General features: G+C 49.4%; 1 protein-coding gene across 3 annotated transcripts in view; it reads left to right on the top strand.

The window, feature by feature from the left end:
- The window catches only part of TTC7A (tetratricopeptide repeat domain 7A), a 158,811-nt gene that overhangs the window by 55,556 nt on the left and 83,923 nt on the right, over positions 1-19,332 (top strand). For all 3 annotated transcript variants that reach the window (XM_064277131.1, XM_023557263.2, XM_023557262.2), the window contains 2 exons: positions 17,721-17,799; positions 18,778-18,935. In XM_064277131.1, the coding sequence (XP_064133201.1) occupies positions 17,721-17,799; positions 18,778-18,935 (237 nt within the window). The remainder of the gene's footprint in view (positions 1-17,720; positions 17,800-18,777; positions 18,936-19,332) is intronic.

Below are 19,332 nucleotides of genomic sequence, written 5' to 3'. Positions count from 1 at the left end.
ACAAGAAAAAAGTGGTACCCTACAGTGCATGCTGGTCTATAGGCTGCCTTTTCCACTCAGGGCTTGGGGGGCCTCTTTCTAGACCCTTCTCATCTTTCCTCTTTCAGTTGTTCTAAGGGCCTGTGGGGTAGGGGGAAGGTGCTGAGCCTGCTGCTGCAGGTGGGGCCAGGGCTAGGCAGGTGCACGGCAGACTGGGGCAGTTCCCCTGCAGCTGGGACTGTTAGGACAGGCTTCTTGGAGATGGCAGGCCTTGAGCTAGGGAGATTCACAGAGATAGCAGGAGTCAGGGAGGGGCCGAGGAGGTGGGACAAGAAAAGGGTCCATGGCCAAATAAGCTTGGAAAACACTGGGTTAAAGGCCTGTTGGAGGCTTTAGAACATAAATGACCGAAGTAAATTTGCAGGAGATGGCAAAGGTGCTGAATGTTTTCCAGACTCTGTTTGATGTGGAGTCCTTGTTTGGGGGTACATCTCGAGGGACCACTTTTTGGGAAACAGTGCCTGGGCCCTGAGGTAGTCTGACTGAAGCACAGGCTCTACCCAAGAAGCTTTCCATCTAGCTCAGCAGCCCTGTCCTTCCAGAGCTACGCCCAGGTTCCCTTTTGTGGTGTCAGAAGCCCCTGAGCTTAAGTCCTCAACTGCCTGGAGGAAAAGGAAGTGGAGTCCCTTGCCCTGAATGTGGCACACCCAGTGATGAGGGCCCTCCCCGGAATCAGAGGCTGCACAGATGGCTGTGAGCAGGTGGGTGGGCCTCAGCCTGGGGCCAAGCTGAGGAAGCCATCTGACCCCATCTGGATCCCCGGGATCCCAGCCTGGAGGGGGCCTGGGCAGTGGCATCACTAGGGGGGTACGGGGCATGTGGATAGCACCAGGTAACACTGTCAGAAAGGGTGACATCAAAATGACGGTCTATAAAATTTTTGTGTGGTATTTCAGTAGAAATCATTATTTTTATAAAAAATATCCCTGTAGTTAGTTATAATAACAAAAACATTTTCCATAAGCCCAGCTCACATGTATCACTATACCTACAAGGCAAAAACTCTATGCTGATTTACTCTTTGAACCTTCTGGGGCGCTCTGGTCAGAGCTGTCATTATTACCCAGTTACAATGACGCCTCGAATCACCTGGTTTCGTCTGCACAGGCTACAAGCGTGCGCTGTTGTTTTCGTTGCTGCCAGTGTTTTTATAGTCGCTGATTTTGTCAAATTTTCTGGTATTTTAACTACAATATTCATTCCGCTGCTGTTCATAAGGTCTTCACTGGCCTTTTTTTTTTTTTAGAAGTAGATCAACAGGTCCTTCTTCCTAGTCTGTCTTAGTCTGCAAGCTCCCCTGAAACCTGTCCACCATGGGTGACCCTCCTGGTATTTGAAATACTGGTGGCATAGCCTTCAGCATCACAGTCACATGTAAGCCACCACAATATGACAAACTAACAGACAACTGTGGAAGAGCAGCCTCCTCAAAGTAGAGCCAACCTCAGTAAAGTGCATGGAGTAGAGCTTTCGAGACCTTCATTTGCTAATGTGGCACAACTCAAAATGGGAAGAAACAGTTGCAACTAATAACATTCATTAATAATCAGAACATGGAATGTATGAAGTATGAATCTAGGAAAATTGGAAGTCATCAAAAATGAAATGGAATGCATAAAGATCAATATCGTAGGCATTAGTGAGCTAAAATGGATGGGTATTGTTCATTTTGAGTCAGACAATCACATGGTCCACTATGCTGGGAATGACAAATTGAAGAGTAATGGCACTGCATTCATCATCAAAAAGAACATTTCAAGACCTATCTTGAAGTACAATGCTGTCAGTGATAGGATACTATCCATATGCCAGCAAGAAAGACCAGTTAATACGACTATTATTCAAATTTATGCACCAACCATTAGTGCCAAAGGTGAAGAAGTTGAAGATTTTTACCAACTTCTTCAGTCTGAAATTAATCAAACAAGAAATCAAGGTGCATTAATAATTACTGGTGATTGGAATGCGACAGTTGGAAACAAAGAAGAAGGATCCATAGTTCGAAAATATGGCCTACGTGATAGAAATGACACAAGAAATCGAATGATAGAATTTTGCAACACCAACAAGTTATTCATTGCAAATACCTTTTTCAGCAACGTAAATGGCAACTCTACATGTGGACCTCGGCAGATTGAATACACAGGAATCAAATCGACTACATCTGTGGAAAGAAACAATGGAAAAGCTCAGTATCATCAGTCAGAACAAGGCCAGGAGTCAAGTGAGGAACACACCATCAGTTGCCCAAACGAAGTTCAAATTGAAGCTGAAATAAATTAAAACAAATCCATGAGAGCCAAAGTACAACCTTGAGCATATCTCACCGGAATTTAGACACCATCTCAGGAATAGATTTGACACGTTGAACACTAATGACCGAAGACCAGACAAGTTGTGGTATGACATCAAGGATGTCACACATGAAGAAAGCAAAAGGTGATTAAAAAGACAGGAAAGAAAGAAAAGATCAAAATGGATATCAGAAGAGACTCTCAAACTTGCACTTGAATGTAGAGTAGCTAAAGCGAAAGGAAGAAATGATGAAGTAGAAGAGCTCAACAGATTTCAAAGCACAGCTTGAAAAGACAAAGTATTGTAATGAAATATGCAAAGACCTGAAGTTAGAAAACTAAAAGGGAAGAACACGCTTGGCATTTCTCAAGCTGAAAGAACTGAAGAAAAAATTCAAGCCTCGAGTTGCAATATTGAAGGAGTCTATGGGCAAAAAATTGATGCAGGAAGCATCAAAAGAAGATGGAAGGAATACACAGTCACTGTACCAAGAAGAATTGGTCTGTGCTCAGTCATTTCAGGAGGTAGCATATGATTATGATACTGAAGGAAGAAGTCCAAGCTGCACTGAAGACATTATTGAAAAACGAGCCTCCAGGAATGGATGGAATACCAAATGAGATGTTTCAACAAACAGGTGCAGCGCTGGAAGCTGTCGCTCATCCGTGCCAAGAAATTTGGAATATAGCTACTTGGTCAACCGACTGGAAGAGATCGATATTCGTGATCATTCCAAAGAAGGATGATCCAACAGAATTTGGAAATTATCAAACAATATCATTAATATCACATGCAAGTTAAGTTTTGCTAAGGACCTTTCAAAAGCAATTGCAGCAGTACATTGACAGGGAACTGCCAGAAATTCAAATCGGATTTAGAAGAGGATGTGGACCGAGGTATATCATTGCTGATGTCAGATGGATCTAGGCTGAAAGCAGAGAATACCAGAAAGGCATTTGCCCTTTTTTTATTGACTATGCAAAGGCATTCGACTGTGTGGATCATAACAAATTATGAATATCACTGTGAAGAATGGAAATTCCAGAGCACTGAATTGTGCTCATGCGGAGCCTGTACATAGACTAAGAGGCAGTCATTCAAACAGACACTGAGTGGTTTAAAATCAGAAAAGGTATGCATCAGGATTGTATCCTTTTACCATTCTTACTCAATCTGTATGCTGAGCAAATAATTCGAGAAACCGGACTATATGAAGAAGAACACGGCATCAGAATTGGAGGAAGGCTCATTAACAACCTGCCATAGGCAGTTGACACAACCTTGCTTGCTGTGACAGTGAAGAGGACTTGAAGCATTTTCTGATGGAGATCAAAGACTACAGCCTTCAGTATGGATTACACCTCAATATAAAGAAAACAAAAATCCTCATAACAGGATGTTTATTAAGCAACATCGTAATAAATGGAGAAAGTTTTGAAGTTTTGTCAAGGATTTCATTTTACTTGGATCCGCCAACAATGCCCATGGAAGCAGGAGTCAAGTAATCAAAGAGTGTACTGCATTGAGCAAATCTGTTGCAAAAGACCTCTTTATTAAAAAGCAAAAATGTCACTTTGAGGGCTAAGTGGGCCTGACCCAGGCCATGGTATTTTCAATTGCCTCATAGGCATGCGAAAGCTAGACAATGAATAAGGAAGACTGAAGAAGAATTTATACCTTTGAATTACAGTGTTGGCGAAGAATATTGAATGTACCGTGTACTGTCAGAAGAACGAACAAATATGACTTGGAAGAAGTACAGCCCAAGTGGTCCTTAGATGTGAAGATAGTGAGACTTCATCTCACATACTTTGGACATGTTATCAGAAGAGACCAGTCCCTGAGGAAGGGCATCATGCTTGACAAAGTAGAGGGTCAGCAAAAAAGAGGAAGACCTTCAATGATACGGATTGACACAGCAGCTGCAGCAGTGGGTTCAAACGTAGCAATGATTGTGAGGATGGCACAGGACGGGGCAGTGGTTCATTTCTGTTGTACTTAGGGTCACTGTAAGTCAGAACCAACTCGATGACACCTAACAACAACAGCTGTAGTAGTATGGTAATTCGTAAATCTGTATCAACAACTTTTTTGAGAATGAAGTGGTAATTAAAGGAAAAGAAGGAGCGACATATGGGAATTACGATTTACGAGTAACATTAGTAAAAAAAAAAAATTACTAAGAATTCTGTATGGTCTAGTGCTGCAGGTGGTCCATGGCAGGGGGCGGGGGTGACACCATGAGTTAATCACACTGAATATCACCAACCCTAGTGACACCACTGGGCCTGGACTCTTTCTTCCCTCTCTCCTCTCTGCCCTTGTTCTTACGAAGCAGCCCCAGGGTGGTAAGAAGCTGGGATGCTGCAGGAGCCCCTGCCTTCCAAACGGTAGAAATAGAATGAGGGATCCACCCTACTCTCGCCCTATCTGGCAGAGCGGGAACTTGGCGAAGCTTCAACTTTGGAGCCAGCAGAGCTGGGTGTGAATCTAGTTCCCATGCCTAAAGCCTGTGTGGCCTCGGACCGGTCCCTGGAGCTCTCTGTAAGACGGGGACGATGACAGTGCCCCGCACATCATCACTGAGGACATCAGATGATACGTGATAGCAGAGAGTCTGATGCATCATAGCTGTTTAGAAAACCATTATGATGACTTTTATTTATTTTTATTATTTTTTGTAGCAATGGGATAGGCTGCTGACCCATGCATGAATTTTCACCTTCTGCTTTTCTTTTTCTTTATTTAATTTCTCACGTGCCAGGCCAGGGAGGTGGAGGGGTCCCTGTTTGGTACATGAGGATCCGGAGGTCCAGAGAGCCTGTGTGCTCAGCCCTAACAGTGAAGCCAGCCTGGAGCTCTAGGCTCCGTAGAGCACCCTTTGGCCATGGAGGTGGGGTTCCTGGGGAGCCCAGGGCCTCCACTCCTGCCGTGCCATCTGCTTTTTTTGTCCTTTTTCGGTTGCAGAGCTTCAGTTTCAGAGAGATGGTGGCCCAGCTGACTGGTTCCTGTTTTTAGTGCGTAGGCAGTGCCTGCTTGGCTGCCATCTCTAGCTGGTAACTGCTGTCTCTCTGCTGTTCAAGTGCAAGGAGCCGGTGCCTGGAGCCTCCTGCCCGTGGAGAACCCTCAGTTGGCCAGCTGGAGCTCTCAGGGACAAATCTGGAGAGCTGCCTTCAGCTAGCTCCCTGCTTGCAGAGATTTGGAAGGAGGGCTGTTAGTACCTTATAAAGTCTTGGGGGAACCTGGGGAAGTTGAACTACTGCAGCAGTAGTCGGCAATCTATGGCCCAAAGCCAGTTTTTGCAAATAAAGTTTCAATGAAATACAACCAGTCATTTACATATTACCTCAACGGCTGAATTGAGTACTGATAGAGGCTGTATTGCCCACAAAGCCTGAAATATTTACTGTCTGGACCTTTACAGAAAAAGTTTGCTGACCCCTGCTTTACAGGGTTTAAGGTGTGCGCCCCGCCCCCGCCCCCCAGGACTCTGGCAGGCACAAAGCGCAGAGATGCTGTTCTCCTTATGTATGAGAGCCCCGCGGAGAAGGCTTTGGGGAAGGAAACAGTTCTCATTTCAATATTCTGTGTCCTTCCTTCATTTAACTGGTATGCATTATAATTATATGTGCCACTTTTTAAGTTCTTAATTCATGCCAGGTACTGTGTGTCTTAGTCATCTAGTGCTGCTGTAACAGAAATACCACAAGTGAATGGCTTTAACAGAGAGACGTTTATTCCCTCACAGCCCAACAGGCTAGAAGTCTGAATTCAGGGCGCAGGCTCCAGGGGAAGGCTTTCTCTCTCTGTAGGCTCTGGAGGAAGGTCCTTGCCATCAGCCTTCCCTTGGTCTGGGAGCATCTCAGCGCAGGAACCTCAGGTCCAAAGGATGTGCTCTGCTCCTGGCGCTGCTTTCTTGGTGGCATGAGGTTCCCATGTCTCTCTGCTTGCCTCTCTTTATATCTCAAAAGAGATTGGCTTAAGACACTATCTAATCTTGTAGATCTCATCAATGTCACTGCCACTAATCCATCTCAGGATACCCTGGTGGCATAGTGGTTAAGTGCTGACCAAAAGGTCAGCAGTTCGAATCCACCAGGCACTCCTTGGAAACTCTCTGGGGCAGTTCTTACTCTGTCCTGTAGGGCTGCTGGGAGTCAGAATCGACTTGATGGCAGTGGGTTTTTTAAATCCACCTCGTTAATCATAGGGATAGGATTTAACAACATGTAGGGCAATCACATCAGGTGACAGAATGGCAGACAATCCTACAATACTGGGAATCATGACCTAGCCAGGTTGACAGACACTTCTGGGGAACACAGTTCAATCCATGACACTGTATAAAGTACTCGGCTTGTGTGGTGTTATTTAACCCTCCCAGCAGCCCTCTGAGGTAGGTGCCATTGTTACAGATGGAAGCCGAGGCTTGGCGAATTTAAGTGACTTGTCGTGCACGAGGCTTGGATTATGAGCACAGCCCACATCTGATCTTTACAGTTGACACTCTTAACCACTAGGCCACATGGCCCAGGGGAGAAATTCTGGGGTTCCTGGGGATCCTCAGCTGATGTACTCACAGCATAGCATTTGCGCCCCTGAGAGTGACCACTCTTGGCAGGTACTGCGCCCCAGTTTCTGGTTTGAAAACTTTGGGGGGTGCCCTAGCCATCTGTGAGGAGGTCAGGGTGGGGTCAGGGGCACCTGGGGGTTGGAGCTCTCCCCTACCTCTCCCTAGCTCTGCTTCCTCACCTCTAAATCAGGGCTTCTGTTTGTCCTATACCGCAGAAGGTATGAGGGTCAAATGAGAGGGAAGGAATGAAAAAGCACCTTGAGTCCACAACTCAGGCCCCAGGAGATATTGCTGTGAGCTCCCTCTCTGCTGAGGGCCCCCCACCCCTTGGGGCTGCCTCCTGCCCTTCCCCACACCCACCTTTTCTTAATGAGGTTAAGGAAAGCATCGAGGACAGCCAGGAGGGCGGGAGGGGGCGAGAGCCAGCAGGTATCAAGCTCCTGTTGTGTGCCAGGTGGCCTCGTGCTTGGTATACCGCTGCTCTTCCAAGAAGGCCTTGTGACCCCCACCTCACTAGTGAGGGGACGGAGGCTCACAGGGGCTAAGTAACTTGCCGGCGCTCACCCGTTGGGATTCTACTTTCAGGTCTGAGTAACCATTTCCAATTTTTTGGATGTGGAGGGGCAGCTTGTGGGAGGGCAGGGCCACAGTGATAAGTGGGAGTGTGTGGGCTAATCCTGGATATGGTGACTCAGGACTCTCCGTGCCCCTCTGGGGCCCTGAGTCGCTGTTCTCCAAAAATGTGACTGTGCCTCTTCCTGAAGGTGGTCCCACGCCACACAGAGCTGGCCTGTTTCCTCCTGTCTGTGTTCTATACGGTTAGACTGTGTGCGTGAGGGGTGTGTGGGTGTGTTTGTATTTGTGGTGTATGTGGTATCTGTGTGTGTGTGTGGTGTGCATGGTTTGTTGGTGTGTATATGTATGTGGTGTGTGTGGTATGTGTGTTGGTGTGTGTAGGTGTGGTATATGTTGGTGTGTGGTGTGTGTGCGGTGTAAGTGGTTTTGGTGTGTATAAGCATGTGGTGTGTGTTGTGTGTTGGTGTGTGGTGTGTGATGCTGGTGTGTATGTGTGTGTAGTGTGTGTGGTGTTGGTGTGTATATGTACGTCTGTGGTGTGTGGTGTTGGTGTGTATATGTATGTGGTGTGTGGTATTGGTGTGTATATGTATGTGGTATGTGTTGGCATGTGTGTGGTGTGGGTGTGTATGCATGTGTGTGATGTGTGTGGTGTTGGTGTGTATATGTATGTGTGTATGTGGTATGTGTTTGTGTGTGTACAGTGTGTGGTGTTGGCATGTATATGTATGTATGTGTGTGTGGTATGTGTTGCCGTGTGTGTGGTGTTGGCATGTATACGTATGTGTGTGTGGTGGCGTGTATATGTATGTATGCATGTGTGTGTGGTGTGTGTTGGTGTGTGTGTGGTCTTGGCGTGTATACGTATGTGTGTGTGGTGGCGGCGGCAGAGGTGGAAACAGGGTGGAGGCATTAGCAACCATCACCCCTCCAGGAAAGCCCGAGTAATTTCGGTTACTTTTCTGTTCCTGTAACTCTGCTCCCCTCCCCTTCCTGAAGCGCAAATTTCAATCTTTTACAGACTTTAAGCCAGGCTCCTGGCCCTCCTCCCGCCCTCAAATAAAGAGGATTGGAAATTGAATCATCGTTTCTCTCAGAATAAACAAGCCAAACGTTTTACGCCTCAGAAGCCTGAGCAGCAGTGCTCAGGACACGTGGCGATTACTCAGCCCCTCTGTTTCTGCTGGCCACCTGTTGCCTGGCTGGGCGTTAAGTGATTTCCTTGCCCCTTGCCTCCTGATGGTAGCTAATATTTGTTGGACCCTTACTGGGTGCCAGGCAGCAGCTAACGCCTTAATGTGTAATTCTGTGAGGTAGGAATGGAAATAGTGTCCCTGTGTTACTGAGGAGAAGAGTCACGGGACTGATAGGTGGTAGAGCCAGAGGGCCTAATGCTGAACCTGGGTCTCTCCGGCCCCCCTGGTCTGCGCCTTGCTCATTTTATCGTCCCAGGCCTAGCACACCACCTGCCCACAGTAGGTCTACATCAATGAGCTTTTGAAACTATGTATTATTGTCTTTAGGTCAAAGTTTTGTCTTCTTAGGTGAATCACCAGTTCCAATACTTTCCTTATATGTCTGTTGTTGTTGTTAGGGAGTTTTAAAAAAAAGTCACCTTACCCCAGGTTTCTCAATCTCCTCACTGTTGAGAACTCTTTGCCGTGAGGGCTGGCTTGTGCATTGTGGGATTCTTAGCAACGTCCCTGACCGCCACCCACTTAATACCAGTATTAACTCCCACCCCCAGTTGTGACAACCAAAGTGTCCCCAGACATTGACACATGTCCCCTTGGTGGCAAAATCCCCCAGCTGAGAACCAGTGCGTTAGCCTAAGGGAAGTGTGAGAAGCGGAAGTACAGGGGCCCATTGGGACCCAGGTGCCTAACACTGGGTCATCTTCTCCAAGGTCACTCTGAAAAGTCTTTTAAATGGCTCCAGAGCCATTTCGTGCTAGTTACATTCAACCTTGGCCTGGCCTTTTTCAATGGGGTGTTGGGAAGGGGGAGGAACCCTTCTCTGAGCTCAGGGAGCCTACAGTCCTGTGCGGGGATGGAGCTAAGGGAAAGAAGCCCAGAGAATGTCCAGTCAGCTCCTTTTACAAATAGTCTCTGAGTGCCTGCTCTGTGCCAGGCACGGCACCTACACGCTAGGTTGGAGCTGTAGACAGGACAAGCCCCCGTCTGCCAGGAGGTCACATTCCAGGGGAGCCAGTGGTAAACAAGCCCAGTGCACAGTGGAGTTCTGAATGCCAGGGCGGGAAAGAACGCTGGGAGGTGGGGGTTGCTGCCAGGGGTAGGGGTACCCTGAAGGCCTCTGAGGGGACAGTCCATCCTGAGAGGCCAAGGGGTAGGAGCCAGGGGTAAGGGATTGTCGAGGCTTCAGAGGAGGTGCTTAGGGCCTAAGGAACAGGGAGGGATGGGGCCAGAATCTGAGAGCCCAAGATCATTCCCACGTGGGACTGGGTGGAGTGGACCTCCAGAGAGAGCAGAGGAGCCCCTGCTAAGCAGTGGGGTGCTTTCCCCTTGGGGTCAGGCTGCCACAGCAGTGCCGGCTCCACCCGGGGTCCAGTCTCTTCCCTCTGACTAAGTACTTGATGTAATTTAAAACGTGTGATGTTCTTTCTTGAGCAAAGTGGGTGACGTTTGCTTGACCCCCACACAGCTTCCCTCCCCTTATTTGGAGCTCTTTGAAGCCTGGACTAAGTCTGAGGCCTGGGCTTAGTCACACTTGCCCCGCTGCCCAGTTACTCATTCAGTATGTCTGAGGCACATTCATTTTTTCCAAGGGCCTTGCCCTATTGATCCAGCGGTTAATTCCCCCAGATGACTCCTGCCCTTTGCTCTGTGCTAATGAGAGAGTTCCTAATTGACCCGAAAACGCTGGCCTGGAAGGACACGTGGGAATTGGGAGGCCCCGCTCGCAAAGGGCGGGACCTGGGAGGCCTCAGTGGGTTCGTTTCCCCTCGCTGCCACCGGAGGGCAGCCGTGGACTCCAGTGGAGCCTTGGCCACCCTGCCACCTAGAGGGGGCACATTTCTGACTTGTTCCTGGGGGCCCTGGCTGTGGGGTAGGCGCAAGGAAGGGACTTGGTTCTCCTTTGCATGAGACAGTCCCAGGGGTACTGCAGCAACGCCAGGGAAGCTGATTGTCCCTGTAGCTAGCTCTGGTGGCTCTGACCTCACTACGACCGAATCCCTGGGCCACACCCAAGAACAGGAGTGTGAGCCGAGTCTACTCCTTTGCCCCGAGCAAGGGTCCATTCCTTTTTGGGTTTTTTTTTTTTCCCCCCCATTCTTTCTGCCTAGACCTGGCAGAGCCCAGTCTCCGTTCTCTGCTCAGGGCACAAAGTAAGCTGGGACCGTGGGGGTTGAACCAGGTGGGCTGTGGGTTTTTGGAATGTTCTTTTCTTAAAATTTTTTTTAAAAATTACTGAAGCAACATGTGCTCACTGTACCAAAAGCAAACTACAGAGAAGGGAGTGTGTGTTTTCTAAGGGAGTTCCCCAGCTCAGGCAGGCTGTTCAGTCCTTCAGAAGCATTTTCCCTTTCGGAGTGGGGGTGTGTGTGTGTGTGTCTGCTCCACCTTTCAGTCCTACGGAAGCACTCTCCCTTTCCGGCGTGTGTGTCTGTGTGTGTCTTTCTGTCTGCTCCACCTTGCCAGCTAGGTGCTGAGTCGCAAGGCGCTGGCTGAGTTGGACAGGCAGTGAAGGCAGCTTGGGCTGCTGATGGCTGTGGTTGGGGGAGAACCTCAGCAGAAAGAGGAGGCACCTTACAAACCCAGCCTGCTGTTCTGTGTGACGCCCAGGAGGGGTGTGTTCAGTCAGCAGTGCTTTTGTCTTGTTCTCAGCAGCCACCTTGTATCTGCAGGGTGGGGAGGGGTAGGAGACAGCTTGTCCTGAGGGGTTTCAGGGACCAGAATTGCCCAGTGCTCAGGCCCGCAGTGAGGACCTCCTGGTGTTGCGTGCCTCCTGTTTTGGGGCATGGGGAGGCCTCTGAGGTCCACTGGGGAGAGCACACCCTTCCAGCCTCTCTCAATGTGCAGCCTTATTTATTGTTCACACTCACCTCCCCCACCTCACTAGAAAAGGAAAGACCCCATTGCCCACCATCTGGGTGCAGTGCGAGGGGCGTGTCACAGCCCCTTCCTGGTGCTGGGGGTGAAAAGGAGAGTTTTTGTTTTTGAAACTGATGATTTAAGTCTGTGGTGGGAGTAAACAGTGTGACAGCCATTTGAACTTTGCCCGACCTTGTGCCCTAATTCACCCGTCCAGTTATTGGGCTCTGCCAACTGTCTAGGCTCTTGTGGGTCTTTGACCGGAAACCTTTCCGAAAAAAATGAGCAGCCTGAAGCAGGGATTTCTGGTCAGGGTCCTACAAGCCCATGTCTGTTCAGGTCACATCCAGTGACAAAGTCCATGCAGTTTCTCACTCTCTAACTGTTCAACATCAAACCAAATCAAAGAACATTTGTTAAGCACCTACTATGTGCGAGACACACTGCTAACCAAAAGGCCAAAATCCGTTGCTGTGGGGTCGATTCCGACTCATAGCGACCCTATAGAACAGGGTAGAACTACCCCATAAGGTTTCTAAGGAGCAGCTGGTGGATTCGAACTGCCGACCTTTCGGTTAGCAGCCAAACTCTTCACCACTGTGCCACCAGGGCTCACACATTGCTAAACTCTGAGCAAATCAAGCGTATGGCTTATTTAATAGGCTGTGAGCTCCTTAGACACAGGAGTCACCTTGAATGAGGTAGTCATATTCACTCATTTGGTCTCTCAATTCATTCCAATAATATTTGTCAAATGCCTGTTGTGAGCAGGGCTGATGAGCAGGCACTTGGTATGGGTAGACACTTGGCAAAACTTAGTTAATTGAGTCTTGAGAGTTCTGGAGTTCAAATGGGCAGGAAAGGACCGTGTAAAAAGACTCGGGGGTCTTTTTAGGTAAAAGGGAATAGAGCCCGAACTCCTTGAAGCCTGCTATAACCCTGCCCCTCCCTCGGGGTAAGGGATATCCTGGGAAGGTGGTCATCTTCTAGGCTTTAGTTTTCCCATAACAAATGCAGATTCGTGCACTTATTCAACCACGGATTACAGAGTGTCTTCTATGCGCCCAGCATTGCACTGGTACTAGGATAATGAAGCCTGCTTCCTTAAACTTATTCCACCATAACTGGGTGCCTTTTCTGTGCCAGGCACTGTGCTGGTGCTAGGATAATGAAGCCTGCTTCTCCGACCTCCTAGGTGGTTGAAGACTGAAGCACTTTGAAAGATCTGCACTGTTGCTACTGTTGACAGGGACCAGAGAGCTTGGCATCTCCACCTTGCATGCCCCACCTGAAGCCTCCCCTACGATGAGCTGTTTTTCTTGACCCATCCTGCAAGCACGCCTCCTCTTTCTTTCTGTTCCTGGCCAGTCGGGGTTTACTTTAGTTGGAATAAATGGCTTCCTGGCCTCCCCCCACACAGCCTGTTTCTGGGCCAGGGTTTGTTTGAGGCCCTGTGTGGATATTGTTAAAAGTAGGCAGCTTTGCTCAGAAAGGTCACCATGAGAGATGGGGAACAAAGAGAGCTTTCAAGCTGACCTTTGTTGGGGCTGCCGGAAATGGCTCAAAAAGCCCGAGCTTTACCTGGCGTGGGCAGCTTTAGACCCAGAACAGGGTTGCTTCAGGCTTGCGGCCATCTGGGGAGTGCTGGAGAAGCTACAGCTGGTTTCTCGTTTCCCAGAGGGGTAAGCTGAGGCAGAGGGGGCAATGCCAATATCTCAGCATGCCAGCGCCAGGTGAGGGCCTGAAACTCTGCCGGTCCTGGCCCCTGGAGCCTCAGTGCTGGGTTTTCCCTTTAAGCAGTAAAAATCGGGATTTATCCAGAAGACGCCTGTGAGTGATCATTTGCTTTGCTGAAGGATTCCTGAGAGTTTATTTAAATCCCCAAATCCCTCATAGATTTGAAAGTGGTAAAACTGCACTTAACTTTCGGGACCTGGGATCTTGTTAAAATGCAGTGCTGATTCCGTAATGCATTGTGTGTATTGGGGCAGGGATTCCTGAGATTCTACATTTCTCACAAGCCGCCAGTGAAAACCCACTGCTGTCGAGTTGATTCTGACTCATCGCGACCCCATGTGCTACAGAGTAGAACTGTGTCATAGGATTTTCTTGGCTGGGGTCTTTCTGGGAGCTGATGGCCAGGCCTTCTGCGGAGCTGCTGGGTGGGTTCGAACTGCTTGAGCTACCCAGGGACCTTCGCCCCCTGCCCCCAAGGGGAGCACTCTGTTAGTATTGACCCTGTAGAAAAAACTACAGAGTGACCTCGAGGCTCCCTGGAGAAGGTAGGTGGAGTCTGTCCAGCAGTGGTGCCTGGAGGATAACCCTCACACTGTAGCGGGAAGAAGGGGCTACAGTCACTTCTTGGCTCCGGCTTTCAGATAACAGCCTGGGCCAGGCCTGCCAGGGAGAAGGCTGCCAGGTAGCTCCAGAGTAGAAAATCACCCACTGGTCTTCTCCAGGCACTGGGCGGTGGGGCCTGGGGCAGCCCCGGGGTCCAGCCCGGCTCAGCCTGTAGCCGTCTGGCCCAACTGCCAGGCCAGTGCCCTCCCGCAGACTGAGCTCCCAGACTCAGCCGTTTGCCCTCTTTTCTGGGGCAGTCATGCAGTGTGAGTGCTTGAAAAGGGGCTGGATGTCTTTCTTCTCTCTCTGCTGCTCTCCCCTCAACCTGGCCCGGCCCGTGGCCTGCTTGCTGTCTAGCTCTGGGTTCTTTTCTGAGACTCCGTGGGGCAGAAGCACCTCTAGCTGCAGATCTTCCTACCCAGGCTTGTGGGGGGCTCATGGGCCTGTCCCTGGGCTTGGGTTGTCTAGCCCTGAGGTGTCTATAAGGAATCCTGCTTTTATGTCCCCTGGAGGCCTGGGTGGTGGGAGGAGAAAGGTGGACACAAAGCTGCAAGATCTCCCCAGGCACTTCTCTTCCCGTCCCCATAGTTGTTAGTTCCTGAACGTCCATGTAAAACAGTGTGGTAAATTAAAGCATATGATCTTTAATATATAAATTCTAAGGAGAAAAGAAAACTAGTATTTACCCCATGTCTGGAAACCCTCCCTGGTGGCGTAGTGGTTAAGTGCTACGGCCGTTAACCAAAGGGCCAGCAGTTCAAATCTGCCAGGTGCTTCTTGGAAACTCTATGGGGCAGCTCTGCGCCGTCCTATAGGGTCGCTATGAGTCGGAATCAACTCGATGGCACTCTTTTTTTCTTTTTGGTTTACCCTATGTCTGGGTGCGCTTGCAACTTCACGTACATTCGTGCTGCTGACACAGTATGGGGCAGCGACGAAGCATCCTCCCCTCCCACATTTTTTCATCGACCTTTGACGTTTCAACCATCTTCACACACACAGTTCGATGACATTTCCTCCTTTTACAGACAGAAACTAGGACTCGGAGAGGCTGCTTCGCTTTCCCAAGATTACAGATTTAGGGTCTGTCTGCAAAGCTGGGGTTCTGGGTTAAAGTGTCCCTTCTGAAACCTAGCTTCTTAGGCTTCAGAAAGCATCTAAACCCGTGGTTCTGAAACGCGGAGCCACCACCTTAATCCCCTGGAGGCTTGTTAAAGCACTGCTAGCTGGGCTCCGGCCTGGAGTTCCCCATCCGGTCGGTCTGGAGATGCCGGTCCAGGGACCACGCTTTGAGATCCACTAGTCTAAACCATTGTTTGTCAGAGCACGGGACAAATATCCCTAGTAGCAGGCAAGGTCGTTTTAAGTGATACACAGACTTTTAAAAAATACTTCTGTATATAATATGTATTGGCAAAAAATAACAAGCACACCAAATCCATGATTTCTGACATTTTTGATCAGGGCGCGATACCTACTGAGATAAAAGGAAAGAAAATATAAGGAGAAGTGTTAAGTAAATAACACCAGTGGTATGCAGCTAGTGCCAAAAATTGTGAAAGTGGTGTGCTAATGACCAAAGTCAGAGACGCTAGTCTAAAACCAAGTCCTCATTTTATCGACAAGGAGAACGCAGCCCTCACAGGTGAGCCTGCTTCCCCAGGCCACACAGCTGGGAGAGGCCGCACCTGGACTTGAACCTGTCTCTGAGCAGGCTAAGGTTCTCTCTCCTGCTTGGCTTCTGGATTCTGCAGAACCACTAACCAGGCTAGGGAGGGTCTTTCTGAGTCTGAGTCTACTTCAGGGGTCTTGGCCTCCATTCTCAGCCCTAAAAATCATGGTCTGTATTGATAATGGAGTCCCTGGGTGGTGCAGACGATTCACACAGAGTCCCTGGGTGGTACTAACAAAAAGGTTGGAGGTATGAGTCCACCCAGAGGTGCCTTGGAAGAAAGCCTGGCAGTCTGTCGTCAGTGGTGTTAGTTGTCATTGAGCTGATTCCGCTCATGGTGACCCCATGTGTTACAGCGTATAACTGTGCTCCATGGGGTTTTCTTGGCTGTAATCTTAACCAAGCAGACCACTAGGCCCTTTCTTCCATGGTACTGCTGAGTGGGTTCGAACCGCCAACCTTTGGGTAGCAGTTGAGCACAAATGGTTTGTGCCACCTAGGGAATACCCAGAGGCACCTCAGAAGAAAGGCCTGACAATCTACTTTGAAAAATCGGCTATTGAAAACCTGTGGAGCACACTTCTGCTCTGACACAGGAGGTTGCCATGAGTTGAAATTGACTCAGCGGCACCTGTAATAACTGTTTTTTGTTGTTATTATTTATAATGTTTGTAGTTTACATAGTTTTGGCTTTCTTGTTTGAGACCAGAGGTTCTTAGAAGGCGGAGTCTTGATGTACAAACTTGTTCAGAGCCTCCAGCAACCTGTTACGTGCAGATGTGAAGGAGAGGCTCCCGGGACATTGCTGGCTGCCAGATTTGGGCTCCCACCCTTTTTGATCTTTCCTTTTCCACACTTGCTGGCCTGGCAGCCTCTGCTTTCCCTGTAGGAAGTGATCCTGGGACCACCTGAGCAAAGGAGAAGGGACAGTCCCTCTACTTCCTTGGACATTTATTGAGCTCCTGCTGTGTGCCAGGATCTGTGCTGGGGCTGAATTTCAGGAACAAATAAGACACGAGACCTGCCCTCCAGAGGCACACGATGTGGGAGGGAAGTCAGACCCACAAACAGACAATCACTGCACAATGTGGTGATGTGGTCATTGATCCAGAAGAGAAATGAACGGTGAAAGAGCAATGCAGCAGGGGTGGGCAGGAGGCTTCATGGAGGAAGCAACGTTGCAAGAGGTTTTCGAAGGATGAATAGGATCAAGGATGTTCTAGGCGGTGGGAGAAGTCTGTGCAAAGCCTTGAAATAGAGACCGCAGATCACGCAGGTGGGCATTGAGATGGGAGACAGGTAAGCAGTAGGCACAGAAGGCCTAGGAGCTGTACTGAAGACCCAGACTAACCTGGCAGGCAGGAGGGGGCAAAAGATGGCTTTTGCATATCAGGCGGACACCTTTCGTGGTAGGAACAGTGTTTTTCAAACTGCAGGCCACAAGGCATTGTGGATCTATTGGGTGGGGCGTGGCCAGCATTAAAAAAAATGGAGGTGAAGGTGTTGGCCAATGTTCTGGTGTGTATATTTTCACCACAGTAAAAAAAAAAAAGGAGTGGGGTGGAGGTAGGGGGAGAGGTAATATAGAAAATTCCAGAGTGGATTATACCTAGTAGAAATGGGTATTGTTTCAAGAAACTTGCTTCAGTTTTATATAAGGAAAGTCTGCGTGTTTCTTAGCTGTGTGTTTCCCTTTTGAAAGATTGGAAAATGCTTCAAGGCACAGAGAGCTGACTGGAGGGGGTGGCGAGACCGGTTGGGTGGCCACCTAAGCCTGAGGTAGTATAGGTTGGCCTAGAGCCTAGATCGGATTCAGATTCGGAGTTGACCCGATATAGCGGGGGAAGAAGGAGAATTTGAGGCTGACTCGAGTGAAAAAAGCCTGACACCAGCTCAAGGTTCCTGGCCTAAAATAACACCTTGTTTGAAATAGTCTTGGTCCCCTTCTGGTCGTAAACTGGGGTGCTTTGGGGGAGAAGGGATCCTTTATGTTCTCTGATAGTTGACTTCCCAGGCTACGAGGGTCCCAGTATTACAACTTTAACCTTTTCATTTCAGTTATTGTTTTCAAATAAAACTCAGACGGGCTCCGTCCTAGTGTCTGCAGGTTTGAAAAGGACCCTTTGTGGGAACTAGGCTGGTAATGACCCTGCTTCTGCTGTCTTCCCACCAGAAACATCGTGAAAGGAATGAGAGAGCTCCGGGAGGTCCTACGGATGGTGGAGACCAAAGCAACTCAGAACTTCAAAGTGGTAACTCGGAGGTGGCCCTGGGGCTGGGGCCGGCTGGGGCTGGTTTGTTCAGGGGTCAGATTTCAGTGGGACACAACAGAAGTCCCGGCAGGCAGCCCCTGACCCAGGGTGGCAGTATGTTGGGTGCCCGCTCCTACCCTCCCATCTGTCCTCGTGGCAGACGCTGTTAACCAATCTCAGCATTCTTTCCCACTGAGCCTGGGAGGCACCCTCCTCATCCTCGTCACAGCACGGCAGCTATCCCCTAGCATTAGATCAGAGTTGAAACCGATCACCCAACCTTCCCTGAGCAAAACTGTGCCTTGCAGGGTGGTGTGCTAATCCGTAAGGATCTGTTTGTGATTTTATGAAGTAACATTGACTCTGCTTTCCTGTCCTGATTTAAGCCTACCTTCTTAGACCCTAAAGTCAGTTCACCCAAAATCAGAGCCACTACTGCTTTTAGCTCTGGGCGCCCTGGTGGTGCACTGGTGAAGACCTACAGGTGCTAACCAGAAGGTTGGAGTTTGAATCCACCAGCCATTCCTTGGAAACACCATGGGGCAGTTCTACAAGCTCTGGAGTTATCAGTCAAATACCAGACGAGGCATCTGGCCGAGAAAGTGGTCTGTACCTGTGGCTTTATGCTTTTCTCCAACTCTGCAAGGGCTTGCTGAGTACTCAGAGCTGCACCTGACAGATTATTTGGGGGTTACCCACGGGATCAGGAGAAGGAGGAGTTGTCCTTCTTGTCTAAGAGAGGAGAGAAGAGAAAAGATTAAAGTTGTACCCATTCAAGGCCACCGCAGAGGTGGGGCAGTACTGTAGGAACTGAACGGCCAGCAGCATCCTCGGGAGGGAGAAGTGGGGTCCCAGGGGAGCCCCCCTACACATTGCAAGTCAGGCAGGCTTGGCAGATGGTGGAGGGAGGGCACTCTAGGCCCTGGTGGGGCAGAGTGATGGGTGTCTCATCTTGATTCCTTCTCTTTCTTCTGGCAGATGGCTGCTAAGCACCTGGCGGGGGTCCTGCTTCACTCCCTGAGCGAGGAGTGCTACTGGAACCCCCTGTCCCACCCTCTGCCCGAGTTCATGAGCAAGGAGGAGAACACCTTCATCACGCAGGCCCTGCGGAAACCTCAGCTCTACGAAGGAGACAAGTAAGCCCTGGCTGCCCCGCCGGGCCACGCAGCCTCATGTCCACACCCAGCATCCAGGCCCTGCTCATGGGCCTTCTCCCCATCCCCTGGTCTCTTCCAAGCACCATCCAGCTCCCTGCCAGGCAGACTCTTTAGGGTCAGCAGGAGCCAAGTAGGAGAGAGAAGACAGGATTCAGGGTAGGGGCTGGGGTGAGGGGAGAACCCTCTAAGGCATCCATAGGCCAAACAAATTATTTGGGGGCTATCTGCCTTCCTAATAATCTCACTTGATACACCTTCTCTCTTTTTTGTGCTGATAAGCGAAAGCTACACCTGTGACCAACTAGCAGAGCTGCTTTCCTGCTGGTTCCGGTCTTTGCCCAGCACTTGGTGGATGCCCAAGGGGACGCTCACTACC

The sequence above is a fragment of the Loxodonta africana genome, chromosome 26 (assembly GCF_030014295.1).
Source record: "Loxodonta africana isolate mLoxAfr1 chromosome 26, mLoxAfr1.hap2, whole genome shotgun sequence".
NCBI classification, from domain to species: domain Eukaryota; kingdom Metazoa; phylum Chordata; class Mammalia; order Proboscidea; family Elephantidae; genus Loxodonta; species Loxodonta africana.
Note: the sequence above shows the minus strand (reverse complement) of the source record. Positions and strands in the feature narration are given on the sequence as shown.